At 37.1% G+C, this 20,259-nt stretch overlaps 6 protein-coding genes across 6 annotated transcripts; 3 read left to right on the top strand and 3 right to left on the bottom strand.

Annotated features, from left to right (window-relative positions):
• The first annotated feature begins 15 nt into the window (after positions 1-15).
• Positions 16-3,402, top strand: LOC105316699 (tumor necrosis factor alpha-induced protein 3-like). The gene is made up of 2 exons (XM_011411791.2): positions 16-143; positions 210-3,402. Exon 2 carries the CDS (start codon positions 233-235, stop codon positions 3,272-3,274), a length of 3,042 nt encoding a protein of 1,013 aa, XP_011410093.1. The 5' UTR covers positions 16-143; positions 210-232; the 3' UTR covers positions 3,275-3,402.
• A 30-nt stretch (positions 3,403-3,432) lies between these two features.
• Positions 3,433-11,437, bottom strand: LOC100639346 (uncharacterized). Its single transcript, XM_019993098.1, has 13 exons — positions 11,147-11,437; positions 9,968-10,116; positions 9,283-9,367; positions 8,770-8,904; positions 7,732-8,325; positions 7,305-7,431; positions 7,074-7,192; positions 6,896-7,003; positions 6,693-6,788; positions 6,346-6,560; positions 5,876-6,142; positions 5,048-5,187; positions 3,433-4,869 (listed from the first exon to the last, which is right to left on the bottom strand). The coding sequence occupies exons 1-13, from the start codon at positions 11,328-11,330 to the stop codon at positions 3,702-3,704; spliced, it is 3,387 nt and encodes a 1,128-aa protein (XP_019848657.1). The 5' UTR covers positions 11,331-11,437; the 3' UTR covers positions 3,433-3,701.
• Positions 11,438-11,480: 43 nt separating this feature from the next.
• Positions 11,481-12,860, top strand: LOC100639219 (dnaJ homolog subfamily C member 8-like). Its single transcript, XM_003384029.3, has 9 exons — positions 11,481-11,582; positions 11,635-11,736; positions 11,860-11,916; positions 11,976-12,042; positions 12,091-12,185; positions 12,234-12,305; positions 12,362-12,453; positions 12,496-12,571; positions 12,623-12,860. The coding sequence occupies exons 1-9, from the start codon at positions 11,523-11,525 to the stop codon at positions 12,737-12,739; spliced, it is 738 nt and encodes a 245-aa protein (XP_003384077.1). The 5' UTR covers positions 11,481-11,522; the 3' UTR covers positions 12,740-12,860.
• On the bottom strand, positions 12,802-15,164 carry LOC100635426 (60S ribosomal protein L13a-like). The gene is made up of 8 exons (XM_003383999.3): positions 15,073-15,164; positions 14,953-15,025; positions 14,843-14,908; positions 14,635-14,789; positions 14,432-14,524; positions 14,339-14,386; positions 13,102-13,176; positions 12,802-12,980 (listed from the first exon to the last, which is right to left on the bottom strand). The coding sequence occupies exons 1-8, from the start codon at positions 15,085-15,087 to the stop codon at positions 12,897-12,899; spliced, it is 609 nt and encodes a 202-aa protein (XP_003384047.1). The 5' UTR covers positions 15,088-15,164; the 3' UTR covers positions 12,802-12,896.
• Positions 15,165-15,179: 15 nt separating this feature from the next.
• LOC105316687 (uncharacterized) lies at positions 15,180-18,162 on the top strand. The gene is made up of 2 exons (XM_011411773.2): positions 15,180-15,649; positions 17,821-18,162. Exons 1-2 carry the CDS (start codon positions 15,186-15,188, stop codon positions 18,026-18,028), a joined length of 672 nt encoding a protein of 223 aa, XP_011410075.2. The 5' UTR covers positions 15,180-15,185; the 3' UTR covers positions 18,029-18,162.
• LOC109580195 (uncharacterized) lies at positions 17,963-20,012 on the bottom strand. Its single transcript, XM_019993099.1, has 3 exons — positions 19,912-20,012; positions 19,349-19,861; positions 17,963-18,973 (listed from the first exon to the last, which is right to left on the bottom strand). Exons 1-3 carry the CDS (start codon positions 19,985-19,987, stop codon positions 18,078-18,080), a joined length of 1,485 nt encoding a protein of 494 aa, XP_019848658.1. The 5' UTR covers positions 19,988-20,012; the 3' UTR covers positions 17,963-18,077.
• Positions 20,013-20,259: the final 247 nt, after the last annotated feature.

Raw genomic sequence — 20,259 nt, 5'->3', positions numbered from 1 at the left:
ATGAATCAGTGTGGGAAATTCCCAGGTAAAATCAAGGTGTATCACTCAAGATTTAGTCAGACTACTCAAGATTGTACACAGTGTACAGTTTTTGCAACAGGCTACTTTTCCTTCCTTTTATTATGCTCTTTTAGCTATTGATTGTAAGTCCTTAATTTCTAATTTTCTCGTTAATCTTTATTTTGACTTCTGTTTTGTCTTTTTTGTAGTTATTGCTTGAATCTGGCATATTATGTCACTGCCCCGAAGCATATCTTCTGCTGATCTTAGACGGACAGAGCGCTGTCAGGACTTCATTCGAAAAGACTGGAAGAATGCAGAGGGTCCTGATGCTCCAGTTAACTACTTCAATGCCTCACCTCGTTTCACACTTACCATCCCATCACTGATTGAACATAAAGATGAGAAATTTCGTCGATTTGTTTTTGAACGTGTCATCAACTATACGATAAAAGAAGACTTGGAGCGTTCTAAAACCATCAACTGGTGCCGTGGTGCTAGCGAAGTTGTTCCGCTCTACACCACTGGAGATGGGAACTGCCTCCTACACGCCGCCTCTCTTGGCATGTGGGGCTTCCAAGATCGCAACTTCACTCTTAGAAAATCAATTCACAATGCTTTAGAAAATGGAAAGTACAATGGCTTGTATGACAGGTGGATTGATTGGAGGAGAAGTGAGAATAGGAAGATTGGGTTTAGTCTTGATCCTCATCAGTGGGAAAAGGAATGGGCCGACGAAGTTAAATTTTCTTCAACGGAAAAGGTTAATCACGGGTCCCTCGGATATCTGAATGAGTTTCATGTTTTTGTTTTGTCCAATGTGTTAAGGAGACCTGTTTTCCTCTATTCCCCACCGAAGCTATTTTCTCAAGATGAAGGAGTCACACTACAAATGGTTGAGTTTTATGGTCTCTATCTCCCTCTACTCTGGAATCCTAGACACTGCATTAAAGATCCTCTGCCTATAGTCTATAACAATGGCCACTTCTCTGCCCTCACAATCATTGATGATCGTAAAGAGTATACTGACGGATGCCTCCTGTTTCCTCTCTGTGATTTTTATTTTCGAGATCTTCCGATTCGTTTCATAAATGAAAGAGAAAATGCTACATTACTCAAAGAAGAATACCTCAGGATAAAGGTTTTGCATAGTACTAGACGAGACATTCATTGTGCCAAGTTGATCCTTGATGATCAGCCGAAGTACATGAAGCCGTTGTTAGAGGGTTTTATCATGTGTTGTTTGGAGGCCTATCAAAAGAATGCACCTAATGATGAGAGACTGGGATCCAGTAGTGGTGGAACATGTCGCAATAAATGTGGCTTTAATGGCTCCTCTCAATATAATGGATACTGTTCACAATGTTTTAAACGAGAGTCAGCCTCAAACCCATATCAGGGAGCCTCAAGCCCATACCAGAAACCCCCAGACCCATACCAGAGAGAAAGAGGTCAGGAGCCCATGAATCCTAGAGATGAAATGGAAGTGTCATCCGTGACTTGCAACAATAACTGCAATAGATTGGGGTTTGCCATGTACCTTGGGATGTGCAAAGATTGCTATGAAAGAAAGAGAGGGAAAGATAAAGAAAGTGATCGTCCTGTCTCCCAACCACCGCCTCAGTCACAGGCCAAACCTCCCATCTCTCAAATTACGTCGTCTCTTTTAGAAAAGTCCTCAGAGACTCGGGCGTGTCGTACAAAAGGATGTGACTTTTTTGGAAAGGCAGCAACAAAATTCTACTGCTCCCAATGTTTTGAAAAGAATCTCCCAAAGATTTTGAGCTCTTCAGATCTCTCACTTTCCCCTGATCCACACAATCCCAATAATCCAAGACCCGGTAGTGCATCAAATTTTGAGCCCCCCAGGGACCCAAAGGAAGAGGGAGAAGGACCAAAGTGTTCAAACTGTCGTAAATTTTTCGCAAATCCTGAATATGGTGACCTTTGCAGTGCCTGCTTCAAAGACAAGACCAAAAAAGAGGCTAACAACAAGACGGCTCCATTGCAGCAGAGTGACCCACCATACCAACAAAACGTTCACCGTACAACTGCACCACAGGAGAGGAGAGAGAACTGGAGAGGAAGGGATGAAGATGAGGCCAGACTTTATCCAAGGGAAGATCAAAGAAGATATAGATATGAGGGAGAAAGAGAGAGAGACCATGACAGACACAGGAGAGATGACTTTCCTCCTGATCAAAGAGAAAGAGAAAGGTACTACAATAGGGAGGAACGAGATCGAAGGGCTGGGAATGAATATTATAATGATTATCCTCCTCGAGAAGGCTATGAAAGGGAGAGGAATAGCGGGGAGAGGATGAGAGTGCAGAGCAGGGAAAGAAATGAGGGCAATAGTGGAGAAAGGAGTCCTGCAATTTACAGCAAGGAGAGACAGTATAGTGGTGAAGGAAGGAGACCTCTCAGTGGAGAGAGAAACAGGCCATACCGTGAGTACAATCAATCAGGAGGAAGGAGAGATGAAGGTCACTTGAATGAACTTAATGGAGGAAGGAGAGATCAATACTATCATCATGAAAAGGAGAGGGAGAAAACAAGAATGAGCGAAGGCTTGGTTTGTATTCTGTGTGATCTTAGTGCTCCGATATCAAAAATGAATGGAATTTGTGAGGAACATGCCAGAAAGTGTCGTAGAGAGCAAGACGAAGTGGAACAACACAAAGATTTAAGATTTCCAGAAAAGCGTCTCTGCAAGTCACCAGGCTGTGGTTATTTCCCAGATCCTTCTTGTGATAACTACTGTCAACGCTGCCATGAGGAAAATCAGAGGAAATATTACAATAAAAGAACCAAGTGCAGTCTTGATGGTTGCTCTAATGACAAGACTCATGATAATGGTCTCTGTGATAGATGCTACAAAGAAAGATATCCTGATTACAAAGAAAAATATTCTACTGATTCACCTCAGTATGGTGCTACAGGACATCCTCTTGCTCCTTCCTCTCAGTTTGAAGGAACTGAAAGAAATGATGGCCACTCTCATTGTATTCGCAGATCCTCAGAGCCACAGTTGGCTCAGTACAATCGCTCTCCTAGCAGCAACTTTGAGCCAAAGTTGAGCCGCCTCCGTAGCTTATCACAGGAGGATGAGAGAGAAACTGAGAGGGAGAGTGAAAGGAGAAGAGCTGAGTATTCTAGAAGCAGATTTGAAGAGGAGGAGTACAGGAGGAGAGAGCACGATGCAGAAAGAAGAGCTAATAACTATTACGATAGAGATCGTGATAGGCAAAATAAACAATTGGACTTAATTTAAAAGCTTTTATAACATTGTTTGTGTGAGACTTGTTTGTGATCTAATAAGATGTTGCTCTATTTTTCATTATTTAATAATGTATTTCAGTTTCAGCTGTATAATGGCAAGAGAATATCCTTTCCATAATGTGAACTACACTTGTATCCGATCACAATATCTAAGTCTATAAGTATCATGAAGGTTCATATAGAGTTAGTATGTTTAATATAAAAACAACACTCGGAAATGATATATAAGAAAAAGAATGATAATGATAATAATAAAATTAATAAAAAGAGAGAGAGAGAGAATGCATGAGTGAGGAGGTATAAAAGAGAAGAATGAATTGAATTGACACAAAATGAATTGCTATATAAAACAATCCCTCGATCAAATTAGATTACACATACATGCAGGCAACCAGTTAAACCAGTGCTAGGTCACTTTATTACGACTGGAAAGATGAGAAGTTATCAAAAGCAGCCAAAAGCTCCGAAGAAAAATCCGTCACACCTAGTCCAAGACTGACGTGGCTTGTATCAGAGTCTCTTAAATTAGAATTCCTTAGGGCCTCCGTCCTAGGATCTCTTAGTTGTATTCCGGTACTCTCTGTGGGTGGGGCAGGGGGAGGGGCTTGATTGCTAATGCTACTAGAAGACTCTGTTTTACGAGTCACGTGACCGGAATCATACGACTTTGACGAAGCAGAGCTCTCCTCGTCACTCCGAATACCAGAGTCAGTCGATTTAATGGGAGTGGTCATCATTTGTGGGCGGAGCTCCGATTGGTCTCCGCCTCCAGAGTAAGACTTCATTTCAATCCCTCCGTTGATGCTGGGGGTGTGGCCAAGCAAGTGAGGCAGGGGAGTGGAGAATGTTGTGCTAATGCTGTCGATACCAGTCGAGTAGAAGCTTGATCTGTCAGTAGATACAGCAGCTGGCATTAGTATACTGCTCCGACTGCTAGCAGACTCTGCTGTCGTCGAGGCTGCAATGTCAGGACTAGCAGGAGGTAGTATTGTAGGTGTGGCTAGGGTGGGGCTCAGCGAGGAGGGTTGCAGTGTTGCTAGACTCTCGGCTTTTTCTGTCTGTGAGGAAGCAGGGGCGATACCAACCGAGACACGGGACTTGAGAGTAGATGGGAACGACCCGTCACCTTCTTCGTCAGACCCTTCTCCTGATCCAATGGAATCGTCTAAAATACTAAAGGACAAGCTCAGTTTTTCTGCTTTGCTACCTCGCCCTATGCTGTTGGTCCCACTCAAGTGTAAGTCACTGCCTCCTCCTCCTCTTCTTCCTCCACTTCCTCTCTTTAAAGACCATTCTCCTGATCCTCCTCCGCTTATCCCGACTGCGTTACCATTGCTGTGACGTGGGGTCGAGTGATCGAAACTGTTTTCCGTTGCAGACGGTTCTATTGTGACTTGTATGTTCTCTTTGCCGAAGGTCGTGGCAGAGTAGGGCGTGGTCAGTTCTTGGAGGGACGGGTTCATGTGACGTCTGAGGGCCAGCGAGGGCGAGTATGACTTGTTAAGAGAACAAAGAGTTTCGTTAATGAAAGAGAAACGTGGTCTCTCCTCTCCTCTTTTGTGCCAGCAAGACGACAACAGCGAGTTACTAAAAATACATAGCAAGACAGTATAATTTATAATAACATTAATACTTAATAATAGTACTGTAATAGTGGGTGTATTATTACTGAAAAAGAAATTATAGTCAAGCTTGATTGATGAATGATAAAAATATATTTTATCATCATCATCATTACTATTATTATTATTATTATTAAACTTACATTCTGTCAGGGCAGTCGTCAGAAGGTGATCCTAGTCTACCGTCCATCATAAGATGAGATGTGATACTCTTATTAGGTATATCAAGGTACGGCTCTTTAGCAACAGAGAATATCTCCCACACTACAATACCAAAAGACCACTAGAGGAAAAAAGGGACAGAACATGAGCTGAAGTCACTATACTACTACAGGTTAATTTGAATGAAATAATTGTACTCGATATTTGAAGAAACTTTAAAAATTAATATTTTGATTGGAATCAGCTCAAAATTTTACACAACATAAATATATGTACATGTATATGCATCAGAAAATTTAATAAAAATAGAGAATTTTCTCCTAGTCATTTTTGACAAAGTTTGGCCGAGGATCCTGTACTATAGTACAGGGATTTTGGCCTGATTTCGGAGCAACTTTAAAAATTCGTAAAAAATTCAAATTTGATCGGAATCCACTCAAACTTTCTACACAACATAAAAACATGTATATGTATCAGAAAAAATTATAAAAATAAATAATTCTCTCCTAGTCATTTTTGACAAAATTTGGCTGGGGACCCTGTACTATAGTACAGGGATTTTTGCCCAATTTCGGAGCAACTTTAAAAATTCATAAAAAATTTAAATTTGATCGGAATCCGCTCAAACTTTCTACACAACATAAAAACATGTATGTGTATCAGAAAAAATTATTAAAATGAAAAATTCTCTCCTAGTCATTTTTGATGAAATTTGGCTGGGACCCTGTACTATATAGTACAGCAACTTTAAAAATTTGCAAAAAATGTCATTTTATAAATAACGATCCATCAACATTATATCAACGTACCACATTGCTCTGTATAGTAATGAGTCCTTCCTGAAGTGTCTCAATGGCTGACCATTTGACTGGTCTTACCGCTCCCTTTATGCTAGTGTAGCACTCCGGATAAAAGTCTTGAAAGAGAGCACCGTCCGAGAGTTTGAGCACAAAATTAGCGTCAAGCCAGCAATTACGTAGGGCAAGGTCCTGAAGAATGACCTTCTTATCGGCAAGAAAGGTCATCGCTGAAGAGAGCTGGTAAGAGAAGTTGATTTTTAAATCAATTGTGAATGGCTAAAGGGAGAAATAGATTTTTTAAACCATCAAAATTAAAATTCCTCTTAAACTTAAAGTGCATGCATAAATTCTTTTGTTAATATACATGCACTCTAGTATACTCCAGTGCACTCTAGTATACTCTAGTGCACTCTAGTATACTCTAGTGCACTCTAGTATACTCTAGTATACTCTAGTGCGTTTTAGTATACTTCACTAACCGAGAGAGGATTTTCATGAGGTAACAGCCTACACATCTCCAGGGTAAAGTGAAGGTTACCATACTCTGTCAGTGGGTATATCGCTATCGGTACACAGTTGTCCTCAATACTGAGGCCGAGTAGTGGGAGTATATTGACGTGCTCTAGTCCTTGCATTGACGTAGTGAGATCGATGAAATGAGTAATGTCTTCTCTGTGACCTCTGTCCCCTAGACCTGAAATAATAATAATAATAATAATAATAATAATAATAATAATAATAATAGTAAGTATGTAACATATCATACACCTATCATAGTATCACAGTAGTATCATAGTATCATTGTATTACATGATTCTATTCTCACTTGTCATAATTTTCATGACGGTTCCAACGTTATCTTCACTGGATGGGTTGATACGATCCATCATCAGTATACCTCTGTTCAGGCATCCGTGAGTACCTAGAATAGTATCATCATCATCATCATCATATTAATGTTAATGTTAATAATAATAATAATAATAATAATAATTTTATTATTATTATTATTATTATTATTGGTTTAACCTCTTAGAAAGGTGCTGGTGATAGCAATCTTCTTCCTGTCAATGTTAATAGTGCGGACAAGAGTTTGAATGTGGAGAGGGAGTGATGTCAGTGAGCCCCAATGCAGACCTAAAGAATGAATGAATAACAATTAAAGTAGTAATAGATACCAGTAGGTGGAGGTATTGTATTGACTCACTGGTCCAAACTGATATTGGTGCCTCAAGCTTCTTGTACTTGTCTGCATTGACATCGTCTTCGAAATTGTCACCGTAATAACTGAATGGCTCAACATATTGATCATCAGCAAATGATTGGCTAGAAGAAAAAGAGAGAGAGTTAGAATTGATAACTATATACTGAACTAATTATGCAGAAATCAAATAGAGTTTTTTGTATGAAAGTGGAAAGAAATGGAATGCAATGCTACCTTCCTTTCTTCTTGGCACAGCGTATACAGCAGAGACACAGACAAATGATGAGAATACAGAGAGCAAGGAAACCAGCAATGGGACCAAAAGCAGCCACATAGAGGACCCAGGGCAATGAGCCAGCCTCTGCAGAGAAACAGACAATCATGACAGAAAGAGAAAGAGAGAGAATTTTACGAGTAATGAAATCTTAATATAAATGGATAGTGATATATAATGAGGAATAAATGGACTACAGTGCTACTAATGCATTGCATTGTTTGACTATAATAAGTGACAGCTGGTGAAAGGTTCTACTACATGTAATGTACATTAGTCATTGAATTACATGTACATGTACATGTATGTACATGTCAGTAGTAAACTAGTAATGTAATCCACATTAAAACCTCATAGTAGCATAATGTATTCTTAATAATCAATTACCATCTGTGGGACTAACAGACACACTGGGAGTAGAATAAAATGAAGATACATCTGATATCGAGAGTGTGGTCATTATAGGCGTGGTTATAACAGAGGGTGTGGTCACAACAGAGGGCGTGGTCATAGCAGAGGGCGTGTTTTTTGATGATGTGATTCCATTAAATGATGATGACGAAATAGACGAAACTTGTAATGACGTCGAATATGAGGGAGTGGTCACTGTCGACTCAATATCTTTAGAAGATGTAGCAAAATAAGAAGTTGTTGATAATGACAATGAAGGTGTTGGTTGCAAAGTTGGTGTGGTTATGGGTGTGGTCTCAGCTAAGTATCCACTTGACGATGAGAGAGAGCTTGTCACTGAACTAAATGAAGAAAATGAGGAAAAGAGAGAAAGGGACAGAGTTGAACTAGCTCCTCTAGTAGACAAGGAACGAATCAGATCAAGAGAAGAAGAGGAAGTAGAGGGTGAGGGGGGAAATGTTTCAAATGAAAAGAGGGTTGAGGTAGGATTGAGTTCAGATGATTTTATAGAGGAAATAGTTGGTAGAGGAATGATCTCACTCGCTGATGAACTGTCTGATACAAACATGCCTAAGAGTGGAAGAGTTGAGAAAAAGCAAACAGAACGTATATTATACGATGCAGCTAATATATCATACATTACACAAATATTTTTGCAAATATTGTCAAAGAATATTTGCTTTCTTTATCTACAAGTATTTTAGCATATGTTCCCCATCTTCTCTGATGTGAACATAAGCTTATCTTTGATAGACAACACGCGCACACACACACACACACACAAACACACACACAATATGTCATCAATAAAGTTAGCGTGTGAATGCTAGTGATCAATTGACCACCAGACAAGAGCTTACATGTGTTATCATACAGTTAATTTATTAAAAATAATAAATAATAATTATTGCTTTATCCCATAATGCACACACACACACACACACACACAAACACACAAAAATTATAATATTATAAGTAAATGGTCTGATGTGAATGTACACATTAACTTCATACTTTGATTATTGCAGTCTTTTTGGATGATAAATTCTATCATCAAAGTGCAGGTCTCATCAACAGTGAGGTTTAGTTGAACGGTGACTGCTGTTAGTACGGGACTGGCTCTGTTGCAATGGAGCAATAAATCAAATTCTAATAAGAAGAGGAGAAGGTAATTAGGAAAGAAGAGGGAGAGGTGGAACTATATAGACAGGTATTCTCTAATTAGCCTTATGATTTAATTAGAGCACATCACTCCACTTTATGTACACTATTGTATGGTATTATTATGCTGATGCATAAAATATGCCCGTAGCTACCACTCGTGGCAATGGAATGACATTAAATACTCAGAATTAAGTGTCATTAGGCATTTTAATAGGAAGCTATAATTACTCAACCATAGCTTACTCTTTGTCTCTCTGTCTCTATCTCTCTATCTATTCCTCTCTCTCCTCTCTCTCTCTCTCTCTCTTCCTATATCTCTCATTGACAATTATACTAACAAATGAATGTGCTTGATTACTATACCTGTATCAGTAGTAACTATTGGAGGGATTGAGAGAGAAGGAGAAACAGCATTATTTGTTTGTGAAATGAAGTACTGGAACTGAACCTAGAGAGACAGAGAGAAAGGGAGGGAGAGAGACAGAGAGAGAGAGGGAGGGAGAGAGACAGAGAGAGAGGAAGGGAGGGGAGAGAGGGAGGGAGGGAGACAGAGGGAGGGGGAGAGAGTGGGATAATAAAAATGAATAAAGAAGCATAAATGGAAAAGGGTGCAAAGGAGAAGGGAAGGAAAAGAGATATAACATATAAACACATCTCCATTAGTTGACATGTCATATTTAACTTGATTATAGTAAAACTACAAATAAGCCCAATTAGCCACATACACTCACTACTAATGATACTGTACTAGGCACTGCACTGTGTGTGTGTGTACTCAATCATGAGACATTATTAGTACAGAAAGTTGCAGAGGAGGGAAAGTTGGTAGCTGTAAACAGCTGATAATAAGAGATCAACAGAAGAACATGGCTAATATGGTAAATGTCTATTGATAATTAATAATAACTTCAAAAGAGAAGAGATCAGAGAGAGAAAGAGAGATAGAAGGACTATACTGTATAACAAACATTATGTCACTAGCGTTAAAATGTGATTGAGCTCATGTTTATAGTGGTGACTTATGTGATGGTGTACTTAAGGGACTTACTTTATTATCAGCATTGAGTGTTAGCTCAAGTGTAATATCATGAATTGAAGGAGGGAGAGGATCCAATGATTGACCAGTATCACTAACTTGAAGGTAGCCATTACTGAGTACGCGACTCGTACCATTCCTTATTATAAATATTGACGAACCTGTCAATGGGAATATCATTACATCATTATCATAATGGATAGAACTATAAAAATTAACAAGTGAGGATATTATAGGGAAAGAATAACGAAAGTGATAATTATATTATCATCAACACAGGGTTCAATCCTCTGACAAACAGGTTCACTCTATTCATGTGTGTGTGGTTTAATATTAGTAAAGAAGGTGAAATTCGATACATACGTATATAATAACACGCTACCATTACTTGTATGGGTACAAGCAAATTTATACAGACGCCATATATGCACGTATAAATATACACTTGATACATTGCATACATTTACATTATTAACGCAGTCACCCACCCAATGAATACATACATGTACATGTACATACAAAACTAGCGAAGCATAATAATAATCCTCACACCTACACATGCACTGCATATTATAATGTGTACTGTGACTACTGTCATGAATGAGAGTTAATGAGAGAAAAGTGAGAGGAGAGAGAGAGAGGGGGAGAAAGAGAGAGAGAGAGAGGGAGTGAAAAATTAAATGAATGAGTGAACATTACAAGAGAGTAAAACAAAGAAGCAAACATACTGAATGCCAAGAGGAGTGAGTATCTAGCAGCCATTATATAGACTTAAAGATTGTTAGTATCATTATGTTGTACATTGTATCAACTATTCTACAATCAATACCTCATTAAGCTGAACTCTTATCAAAATAGTACATAATAGCAGTAGAGATATAGGGCCATAAACTCTTAGTATCTCTCACACAGTGTCATATGATGTGAGTTATCAGTTTATGCTATGAGCCCTCAATTGTGACGGTTTTTTCTCTAATAACACGGAGGCCCTATTTTTTATGAACACAAAGGCAACACCAGCATATTAGGTCAAAAACATAATAGAAATAGTCTACTGCTATAAAAAATTAATCAATCCTTTCCACTATTGACACAGTCAGTTGAGATCACAACAAACAATATTATTTTAACAAGAAATAATTTTGATCAAAATGATGAGGCTAGTTGACATTTAAATTCCAATATGCTTACTTTCTGTCAGGGAATCTGTCACATTAGACAGTTCCTCGATGCTTCCTTCGCTCACAAGCAAGTCGAGAGTGGCATCACAATCTCCTAGGGCTAGTCCTGCAAGAGCTAGTTGCAGCAAGACTAGGAAAGAGAGCAGAAGTGTGGTAGTACTGTACAGGGAGGCGGGAAGAGAAGGAGTAGGCATTGTTGTGTAGTTTTATTACAGGAGGACAGAGTGGTAACTAAGAGGGCATAGGCATAGCTGTAGTGGAAACTTCTCTCGCTCCCTATCTATTATGCAAATTCCAAAGTGCAGACAAACGGTCGCTCGCGCATAATTGAGTAGGCGTGTCAATCAAATTATTCATGATCAAATCCAATTAATAATTTAGGCAAAATGGCTGCTAAGAGTGATGAGAAAGGTGAAGATGCTGCATTTAGTGCCTTCCTAAGCGAGGTCAAGCATAATTATAATTCAAGAAATTCTTTTTAAAATTTATTGTAAATAGGTCAAGCAAATAGAAAAGAGAGACTCTGTCTTAACTGGTACACAGCAGATAGATAGGTTGCTCAGAAAAGGGGCCAAGTATGCCAATCTCAATCCTTATGAGGTAAAATTACATCCTATGGGCAGGAATTTTTAACGTTTGAATTGCATTCATTTAGTCTATGTAAATTTAATTTTTGTACCATTATTATTATTTATTTATTTATTATCCTGGCATACTTGTTAGGTATTGCTGATTGATCCAGAAATTAGTCCTGAGGATTTAAGAAAAGCATATCGTAAAGTAACAAGAATAGATATCATATCCCATGCACATCCATATTGCATGACTTTACTTACTAGTTGTCATTTCTGGTACATCCTGACAAGAACCATGATGACAAAGAGAGAGCTCAAATTGCTTTTGAAGGTAAGAGGAGGAAAATGCAACGTAGACCTCTCCCCTTTTTTTCTCCAGCTGTAAACAAAGCATACAAGACATTAGAAGATCCCGAACAGCTTGAGTACTGTAAAAGCATTTGGGAAGAAGCTGTTGCAACTACCGATCAAAAGGTAATTCCAAAAAAATTTCAAAATGATGTTAATGATGAGGGTGAGTAGTTGAGGGAAAAGAGAGCAGAAAATAAGAAGAGAGGAATCAAATTTATTGATGAGGACAAAAATCCTGAGCTGGTATGAATGATAATAATGGAGAGAGTGCTTATGCCATTTTTTATTCCTCTTCACAGAAGAAAGAAATGATTCGAAAAACAATGACAAAGCTATTTGTCGACTATGATATTAGAAAGAAACAACTAGAGGAGCGAGAAACAACTGAGAAGTAAGCTCGTTAAAAAACATTGCCATCTTTTCTCTTTCATAGAAAGAGATTTAAAGAGATGGAGGATGAAGAGAAAGACAAGATAAAGCGAGTGAAGGAGTATGAACAGGAATGGGCTGTATGCTTTGGCGAGTTAAAAGTGAAATGTTTTTGAATCTTTTCTTTTCAGGCTTCAAGAGTTGAGAGGGTGACAAGTTGGAGAGACTTTCAAAACAAAGGACCCAAGAAAGCAAAGAAAACCCACTCGTACAAACCCCCGAAATTTAAACAAGAAACACGATCATGAACATCCCCTCCTTCCATCACTGTCATATCGCCTATCTCTTTCTCTCTCTTTTAAAATTCTTGTTGTTATTAATTTATTATCATTCATTGTGGTAAAGACTAATCCATAAAACAATATCAAATATGAAAACATGTTCTTCTCTTTCGTTTCATTTGGATCAGACGTAGCCCATTGCGTTTAACTTTTTATTGATTTCGGCAATTTTAGGCTGAGCATCTTTGGTAGCCCTTGTCCTCAAACGCTGAGAGAGAGAGAGAGAAAAAGAAAAGAATTTAAACCAAGAGCGACTAATTTAATACATGGAGTTCAATCCATTCTATATTTAGTAACATTATTACATCATTGCTATGTTTAGCACTCACAGCTAATTTAATCTTTTTCTCATAATAAATTGCTTCCCTGGCTTGTCTCTTTTCCTCAAGCGTCTTCATAACATCCTAAAACACAATAATTATTATAATAATAAAAGCAATTAAAAGTATAACAACACAACATCATGTACAGAGGAGAATGTCAGCGTATAGGTGACACTTCATGGAACTAACAATCAATCCAGGAGTGTGGATATCAATATTAACTGATTGATATAACGAGTACTTAGCACACAAACAACACGAAGAAAGTAGCTGATCGTGTGACTCTGTCTCGTACTGACCCTTCCAAATTAATACGTACATGTACATGTTTATAAGTCATAATAATAAACACTGAATCACTCAGTAGGGGCCAGCTGTCTAATTAAGTTTAGTTATACCACAAAAACAAACAATTCAAAAGTTACAGCATCACACCCGCATACTGCCCCATATAATAAAAAGGATCAATATTTTCATAATATACTAGAGAATAAAGACAGGGAGGAGGAAAACACCATCCAAATAATAAGAATACAACGAAACACGAGTGAAATCTCTGCAATGTTTGAAAACAAATTATAATGAGTAGAGGAGGCTAATTTGTAATTGCGACAAATCAAAGACATGAACCACACCTGTAACTTGCACAAACATATGGCACTCGGTCAATAACAAGATAAAGAAGATATGTGAACAATGAAGAGAGTTTCCCACAGGATTTTACTTTTTGCCAGTGGATTGTGAAGTTGCTTAAAAATTAGGCCAAAGGCCTTGTATAAGGTATTTCAACAAAGTCACAAGGAAAGAATTCTCTCAATTTTTATAATTTTTCTGATACAAATACATGTCCTTATGCTGTGTATCAACTTTGAATTGAATCTGATCAAATTTAATTTTTTTATGAATTTTTAAAGTTGTTCAAAAATCTGGCTAATAACCAAAGGCTATAGCCTTTGGTCTCAGGCCAAATTCCATCACAAATGACTAGGAGAAAATTCTCCATTTTTATAATTTTTTTCTGATACATATACATGTTCTTATAATGTGTATCAAGTTTGAGCTGATTCCGACCACATTTGGATTTTTTATCAATTTTTAAAGTTGCTCAAAAAGCATGTACTGTATTGCAGTGCTTGTCAGCTCATGAAGCTCATCCTGTTTATCTCACTTAGCATGCTTTGTGGGAAACGCTGTGTGTGTGGACTGTGGAGCTACGACATAAAACATCAGTCATGTGACTTACCCTGTACTTCCATCCAACTTCATGCGATAACCTTCCAAGTACACAAAACTGAGAATGAGAATTTTAAAAAATTCTATTTGTGTAGCGTCTTACCTTTCTTCCTGGCTTTAGTCTTAGTATTCTCAATGCTTGCGGCACAACCACACGCTTCTTCTTGATATACATTGGGGGAATACCCTCGTACACCTAATAAAATAATTCATTAATTTTAATTACTGACATACAAAACCCACTTTACGTGGCAAAGTACATGACAAGGTTCATAAACCGAAAATAATTAAATCATTAGTTCTTACACTTAATCTTCCAAGGGCGGCTTTTCCTCTCTCAGTTTTATGTGGTAGCATGCCACGTACTGTACGCCAGAATATCTTGCTTGGAGCACGGAAGTGGAACGGACCACGAGACGGTTTTACGTTGCAGCGCAAACGAAGGAATTTCAGATATTTCACTAAAAATAAATAAATAATATTTTTAATAATTAATTGTGCCGGTACCGCCAACCTTTATTTCTGTAAATGCTTCCACTTATGTTGATGTACTCACACCGTAAAATTACAATCTTTTGGCCTAAAATCAAATAAAAAAATTAAAAATCTCAGTTTCTCTCTCACCATTTAACAACTGTTTGGCAACAATGGAGGCCAATCTTCCTAAAAGATGGTCTTTGGCATCAACTATGATGACCTACAGATAAAAGGGAATCATTAATCATACATAAAGCTCTGCATTACCTTCTGAAACCCCATTTCCCTTATATCCTATGTCTCCCTTTTTCCCTCAATGAAAAGAGAATAATCAGAACATGTGCTTGGGCTCTTGGTGCGCATGCGCACTTTAAATAAAAATGGCGTCACCGACCAAGGTCAGGAAGAGACAGTGGGGTAAATGCAGAGAGAGCGAAAAGGTATTAATATTGGAAAATATGGACTTGGAGATACCAGATCCAATAGATAAAGGTATTGGAGACAAAAAGAAGGACGAGGGAGGCAATAAAAGCAGTGAAAAAGGCCTTGATCTACAGCATCCTGAAATGCTCTCTAATCAATCACTAACAGAGATTTTGACAAAGTATCAGATACCAATACCAGTTTATTCTGATGGACTTCCAAGCCGTGAGAGGCTCCTATATCTGTTTCGCATTCATGTTCAACCACGCCCACAAAGGTCACGGCAGATGAGGCGAAAGAAGAGGTTAAGAACTCCACCCAAAGAGACCAGTGATCTTACAAGTATGGAATGGTTGGATGGGGGAGGGGACGAGACTGATATAACTAACAAATGGGAGGATATAAAATCCAATAGGAAAAGGTATATGAACATATGTACATACATGCATGGCATAAGTTGGATAATACCAATCCACTCTTGTATAGTCTCACCCCGCCCCTTCACTACCTGCAGATATTGATGTTAGAGGCTATTGGGTGGGTCTTATCCTAACTTGTGTACATAGTATCTTTTTGCATTACATTAATTTCTATACATATGCCATCATGTTAACCATGTTAGAAAATTATGTAAGAGAGATTATAGTCACTCTTACACATAATCTTGATCCATTGTACTGCATCATTTGTGCATACAATATTGCAACATGATGCATACCGTACACTTATCATTGTGGGTCTGTGTTTGCCTATAAAAGTATGAATTATTTAAAAAGTCAAAGCAAAAATACAAAGCAGAATACTCATGATACACACAAAAATGATACAGAAGAAAATAATTATTATTATACCGAGACAGCAGACAAAGTGTGATTATTATTATTATTATTATTATTATTATTATTATTATACAAAACAAAAAGACTAAGACAATAATAAAACAAGTAATAGTAACACCGACAAAAACAAACAAAAAATTAACAATAACACTAACAAAACAAAAAGGAGGAGGAATGACAAGAAAGAAAGAAATTATTATTATTGAATTTTATAGGACTAGTGGAAACAGATAGGGGTAAAGGCCCAGTAAAAGGGAGTAGTCCCTAAGGAGTGACAGGGTCTAGCCCTGCCACCCAGTACATGTAGACAGAAAAGGAGTCAAGAGGAGGAGGGAGAAGAGGATAGGAGAGATATACTGTATAGCAGGTTTATTTCGAGGATAATGAATTTCGCAGATTTTTGAAGATTTGCGAAATTAAATTCCTTGAAAATCAATTTAATACGGTACAAGATGGTAGAAAAGTGGCAATTCGTGAAAATTAATTCCGTGAACCTCCAGATACAGGCCATTTGTGAAAATTATTATCCTCGAAATAAAACTGCTATACGGTACATAAACAATTAGAGCATGGACAGACTGTGTGTAGTGTATGTGAATCAGAAGGATTAAAAACGTCAGACATCGCACATGTATACATGATACTCATGTATATACACGAGAAAGTGCTGAAAAAGTAGATAGATGTAGATACATGATTAGCCATAGCAGTACACGAAATATTGCTCTTGTATTTACTATTAATAGTTATTAATGTTATTGAACAATTCAATTAGTCAATCAACCTTAATAACTATAGTATTAAATTTGCTACTAACTATGCTTCAGTCACTATTAGTGACTATTCACCCTTTTATGCTTACCTCATTGAATGCTTACTCTTTTTAAAAATAAAAGTTAATATATTTAGTACAGTTATTTATCAGTTAATGTTGTGATAAGTTCATAGCAAAATACAAGTAAATACATGAAAGTAAATGGTGTCAGTAAAGTACATACAATATAGAAAAGTTAAAATACAAGTAAATACGTGGTAGATGAAAGGTGGATACATGATGCAATGTCTGAAAAACATTAGTAACTTTGTCAATAAAATGGAGTGTAATTATTTTCTTAAAACTTGGGATAGACATAGAGAGATCAATGGGAGGCAGAGTTCCATAAACGGGGAAACACAGTGAAAGAATATGTGACGAGCCACGGAGCAAACCAGGGAGGAATGAACTAGCTTATTGTGAGCAAGTTGATAATGAGAAATAGTTGCAGATTCAATATAATATATTATTGATATTGCTATGATTCTTGTATTGGTTCATCAGGACACCAGTATCCTACTTCATATTCTTCTTCATTATCTGATAGTGTGGTTACATCATTCCTGTATGCTGTTTCTTCCACTGGTACTGGCATCATTACTGCTGCCTCCTGCACTACTGGAGGAGCTGCTCTTGCTTTTACTATGATTATAATCAATGCAAATAGAAATAAAAGAAATACTCCAATCATTGTTCATTAATCCAATCACTCACAGCTTGATAAAAACGAGTCGCGAATAAATTATTAATAACTTATCATGACCTCAAATTTTAATGAAGCGAAGGGGCGGGGAATTAATGATGAATAATTAATAATCAATTTAATTAATGCTGAGCTGAACCATAGACTATTGATACAGTATACAACTTACTATCTCATGTCAACATTGTTAAGTTATCAATCACATTGTTGGCTTTCCCTGTTTTCTTTTCTAATAGAACACCTAATGCTGAAGTAGTAGATTTGCCAGCTACAAAGAAGCAGCTCATTGAACCAGCATCATCTCCAGATGTCACTACAATAGCAAGAGCTGCAAGTTCACTTACAGCAGAGCCGCCACAAACAAAAGTCAAAAGATTGTTAAAAAGGCCAGGATCATCATTAAACACTTCCCTACAGAACAAGGCCTCAAAAACAACAATATAAACAATATTATACAATTAATTTTAATTTATTTTATATGTGCAAAAATTAATTACTGGTGTTGTTGATCAATTGGTGAAGGATGTAATGACTCATCTTCATCAGTATTTACAACTAAAAGTTCCTTTATCTCTTCACTAGCTTCCGTTACTACACTAGCATAATCGATTTCCACAAGATCTAAATTTTGCAGAACATCATCGTTGTGAATTTCTCTTTCATCTTGAGTGCTTTCTTCCTTTTCTTTATGTTTAGTATCCTCCTCTTCTTTTAATTCCTCCTCTGTTTCTTCTTCAATTGTCCCAATCTGTACTTCTTCCCTCTTCTCTGTAGCTTCTTTTTCATCGCTTATTATAGGTACATCATCAATAGTATCACCTGCAGCACCTTCATCAGGGGGCCGAGTAAAAGAAAATGGAGCGTTAGTCCTTACAGTCTCTCCTCTACTACCAGCACTGCCTCTAGGATCTTGCATTGAATTATCAAGCTGGCGACTACTGTGGGCTGGTTGAAGGAAGTTTTTAAATCTTTCAGAAGAAGCTCCTCGAACCAATTCTGTTCTACTGGGATAGTCAACAACTGGGGTTGTAACGCCAGTCACCATTGCCCTCAAGGGCTCTAGGTCAAGATTACCATGATAGACCTTTCCTTTTACAATCTTCTGATCAGTATTTGGATTGTGAAGTATAGGAAATACATACGTATTTGCAATAGTCAGCGATAATGAAGGTATGTACAGTAGAAAGCCTTGAAGAACAATAAATCTTAAAAATAATTCTGTATACGTTGATTTAGTTATCACTGATTGCATCGTTGCTAATGTTAAAAGTCTTTCAAATTTATTGAAGAAATACCATGGTAGTATATGAAGCATGCTTTCTCTTATCTGTGGAGACATAAGACGTAACCAGTAACGAGTTACAGGAACTGATAATGATATTATTAAACCTAATTAGGAAAAATAATAATATATTGTGGTAATTGCTGTTTCAGCTTCAAATTTAAGCTTAAGGCACCATGAAAATTTTCTCAGTCAATTTTTTGGAAAAAGCTAGACTATAAAAATTGGTAATTGATGCCAATAACTTAATTATTGGAAAGGGCTGAAACTTTTTATAAACAGCTCATTATTCATAAAAAGTAGCAGACTATTAAAAATTTAGTTATCTAAAAGAAGCCGTAAAATAAGTACAAAAGCCTCATTGTATATATAACAACCACCAAGGGACTATTTAATTATGGCACATATGTGCATATAGAACAATGCTAATCACATTATTCTGTTAATTACAATGAACATGGTGTGACTAGTACATTACTCACATGATAATACATTTTGAGCAATTCTTGAGTACATCAACAACTTATAAAACCAATACGAGGGCAACATATATTTATGAAACTTTCCGTTCCACCTACTAATATCACTATATGAATAATATATTGAGTAACATGAAATTAATAAACAAAAAAACCCCGATGATAATGGTAAAATAAGGCCATATTTCTTCCTTGTTAACTGCCACGATTCTAGATATCTACCATAAGCAGTTAATATGTGAATCAGGACGTTTATATACAGCCATAAGCATATAACGTCACTGATAAAGACTGTGCTCCATATCATATAATATATAGAGTGAATGTAGCCAGCTGGCTTCAACAAATAAAAAAATTCATATCTTGATGATAAGGATACTAAACCAATACCAACTAGTAGGTATACAAAGTAGCTCGAGTGTTGAGCATAGTAATGTGCTATGCTCCAATAGAAAACTTGAAACAATCTCTTAAGTGATTTGAGTAAGCCTTTGGGCCTGTCTTTCTCCTTTGGAACTATTAAAAGATGATTTTTAACTTAATGACAAAAGACAATAAGGCATTACTTGGTAGAGTATGACAAGTATATTTCAACAAAAGAACAGTCACCATTTTAATTTTTTGAGCTCGGACTGGAAGCATGTGATATCACTGATGTGAGCAAATCTAATACCGTATAGCGGGAAATTTTGGAGGGAATTAAATTTGGCGAATTTGGCGTTTTGATAGCCATTCGCCAAAATTAAACCCGCCATTTTGATCCATTATACGCATGCTCAATGCACGTGTCCACCAATTCGCCAAATTAAAATCCGCCAATCACCAAAATTTAGCAATTCGCCAAATTTTAGTCCCTCCAAAATTTTCCGCTATACGGTAGCTAAATCAACTAATAGGCGTGGCTAGATCTGTTA

This window comes from Amphimedon queenslandica, unplaced genomic scaffold (assembly GCF_000090795.2).
Source record: "Amphimedon queenslandica unplaced genomic scaffold, v1.1 AMPQUscaffold_13501, whole genome shotgun sequence".
Classification (NCBI taxonomy): Eukaryota; Metazoa; Porifera; class Demospongiae; order Haplosclerida; family Niphatidae; genus Amphimedon; species Amphimedon queenslandica.
This window is presented reverse-complemented; position numbering and strand designations above follow the sequence as displayed.

What these genes read in the sequence shown, in the direction of transcription:
- LOC100639219 (XM_003384029.3), top strand. Translation starts at nt 11,523, where the DNA reads ATGGCTGCTAAGAGTGATGAGAAAGGTGAAGATGCTGCATTTAGTGCC. An exon ending in TTAGTGCCTTCCTAAGCGAG is followed by an intron (nt 11,583 to 11,634) that starts GTCAAGCATAAT and finishes TATTGTAAATAG; the next exon opens with GTCAAGCAAATAGAAAAGAG. An exon ending in CCAATCTCAATCCTTATGAG is followed by an intron (nt 11,737 to 11,859) that starts GTAAAATTACAT and finishes CATACTTGTTAG; the next exon opens with GTATTGCTGATTGATCCAGA.
- LOC105316699 (XM_011411791.2), top strand. Translation starts at nt 233, where the DNA reads ATGTCACTGCCCCGAAGCATATCTTCTGCTGATCTTAGACGGACAGAG.
- LOC105316687 (XM_011411773.2), top strand. Translation starts at nt 15,186, where the DNA reads ATGGCGTCACCGACCAAGGTCAGGAAGAGACAGTGGGGTAAATGCAGA. An exon ending in ATAAAATCCAATAGGAAAAG is followed by an intron (nt 15,650 to 17,820) that starts GTATATGAACAT and finishes CTTTTCTAATAG; the next exon opens with AACACCTAATGCTGAAGTAG.
- LOC100639346 (XM_019993098.1), bottom strand. Translation starts at nt 11,330, where the DNA reads ATGCCTACTCCTTCTCTTCCCGCCTCCCTGTACAGTACTACCACACTT. An exon ending in CACCAGCACCTTTCTAAGAG is followed by an intron (nt 6,789 to 6,895) that starts GTTAAACCAATA and finishes ATACTATTCTAG; the next exon opens with GTACTCACGGATGCCTGAAC. An exon ending in CTCATGAAAATCCTCTCTCG is followed by an intron (nt 6,143 to 6,345) that starts GTTAGTGAAGTA and finishes TTCTCCCTTTAG; the next exon opens with CCATTCACAATTGATTTAAA.
- LOC109580195 (XM_019993099.1), bottom strand. Translation starts at nt 19,987, where the DNA reads ATGCTTCCAGTCCGAGCTCAAAAAATTAAAATGGTGACTGTTCTTTTG. An exon ending in TACTTGTCATACTCTACCAA is followed by an intron (nt 19,862 to 19,911) that starts GTAATGCCTTAT and finishes ATCTTTTAATAG; the next exon opens with TTCCAAAGGAGAAAGACAGG. An exon ending in TGCTCAAAATGTATTATCAT is followed by an intron (nt 18,974 to 19,348) that starts GTGAGTAATGTA and finishes TTTCCTAATTAG; the next exon opens with GTTTAATAATATCATTATCA.
- LOC100635426 (XM_003383999.3), bottom strand. An exon ending in AAGCATTTACAGAAATAAAG is followed by an intron (nt 14,790 to 14,842) that starts GTTGGCGGTACC and finishes ATTTATTTTTAG; the next exon opens with TGAAATATCTGAAATTCCTT. An exon ending in AGAAAAAGATTAAATTAGCT is followed by an intron (nt 12,981 to 13,101) that starts GTGAGTGCTAAA and finishes TCTCTCTCTCAG; the next exon opens with CGTTTGAGGACAAGGGCTAC.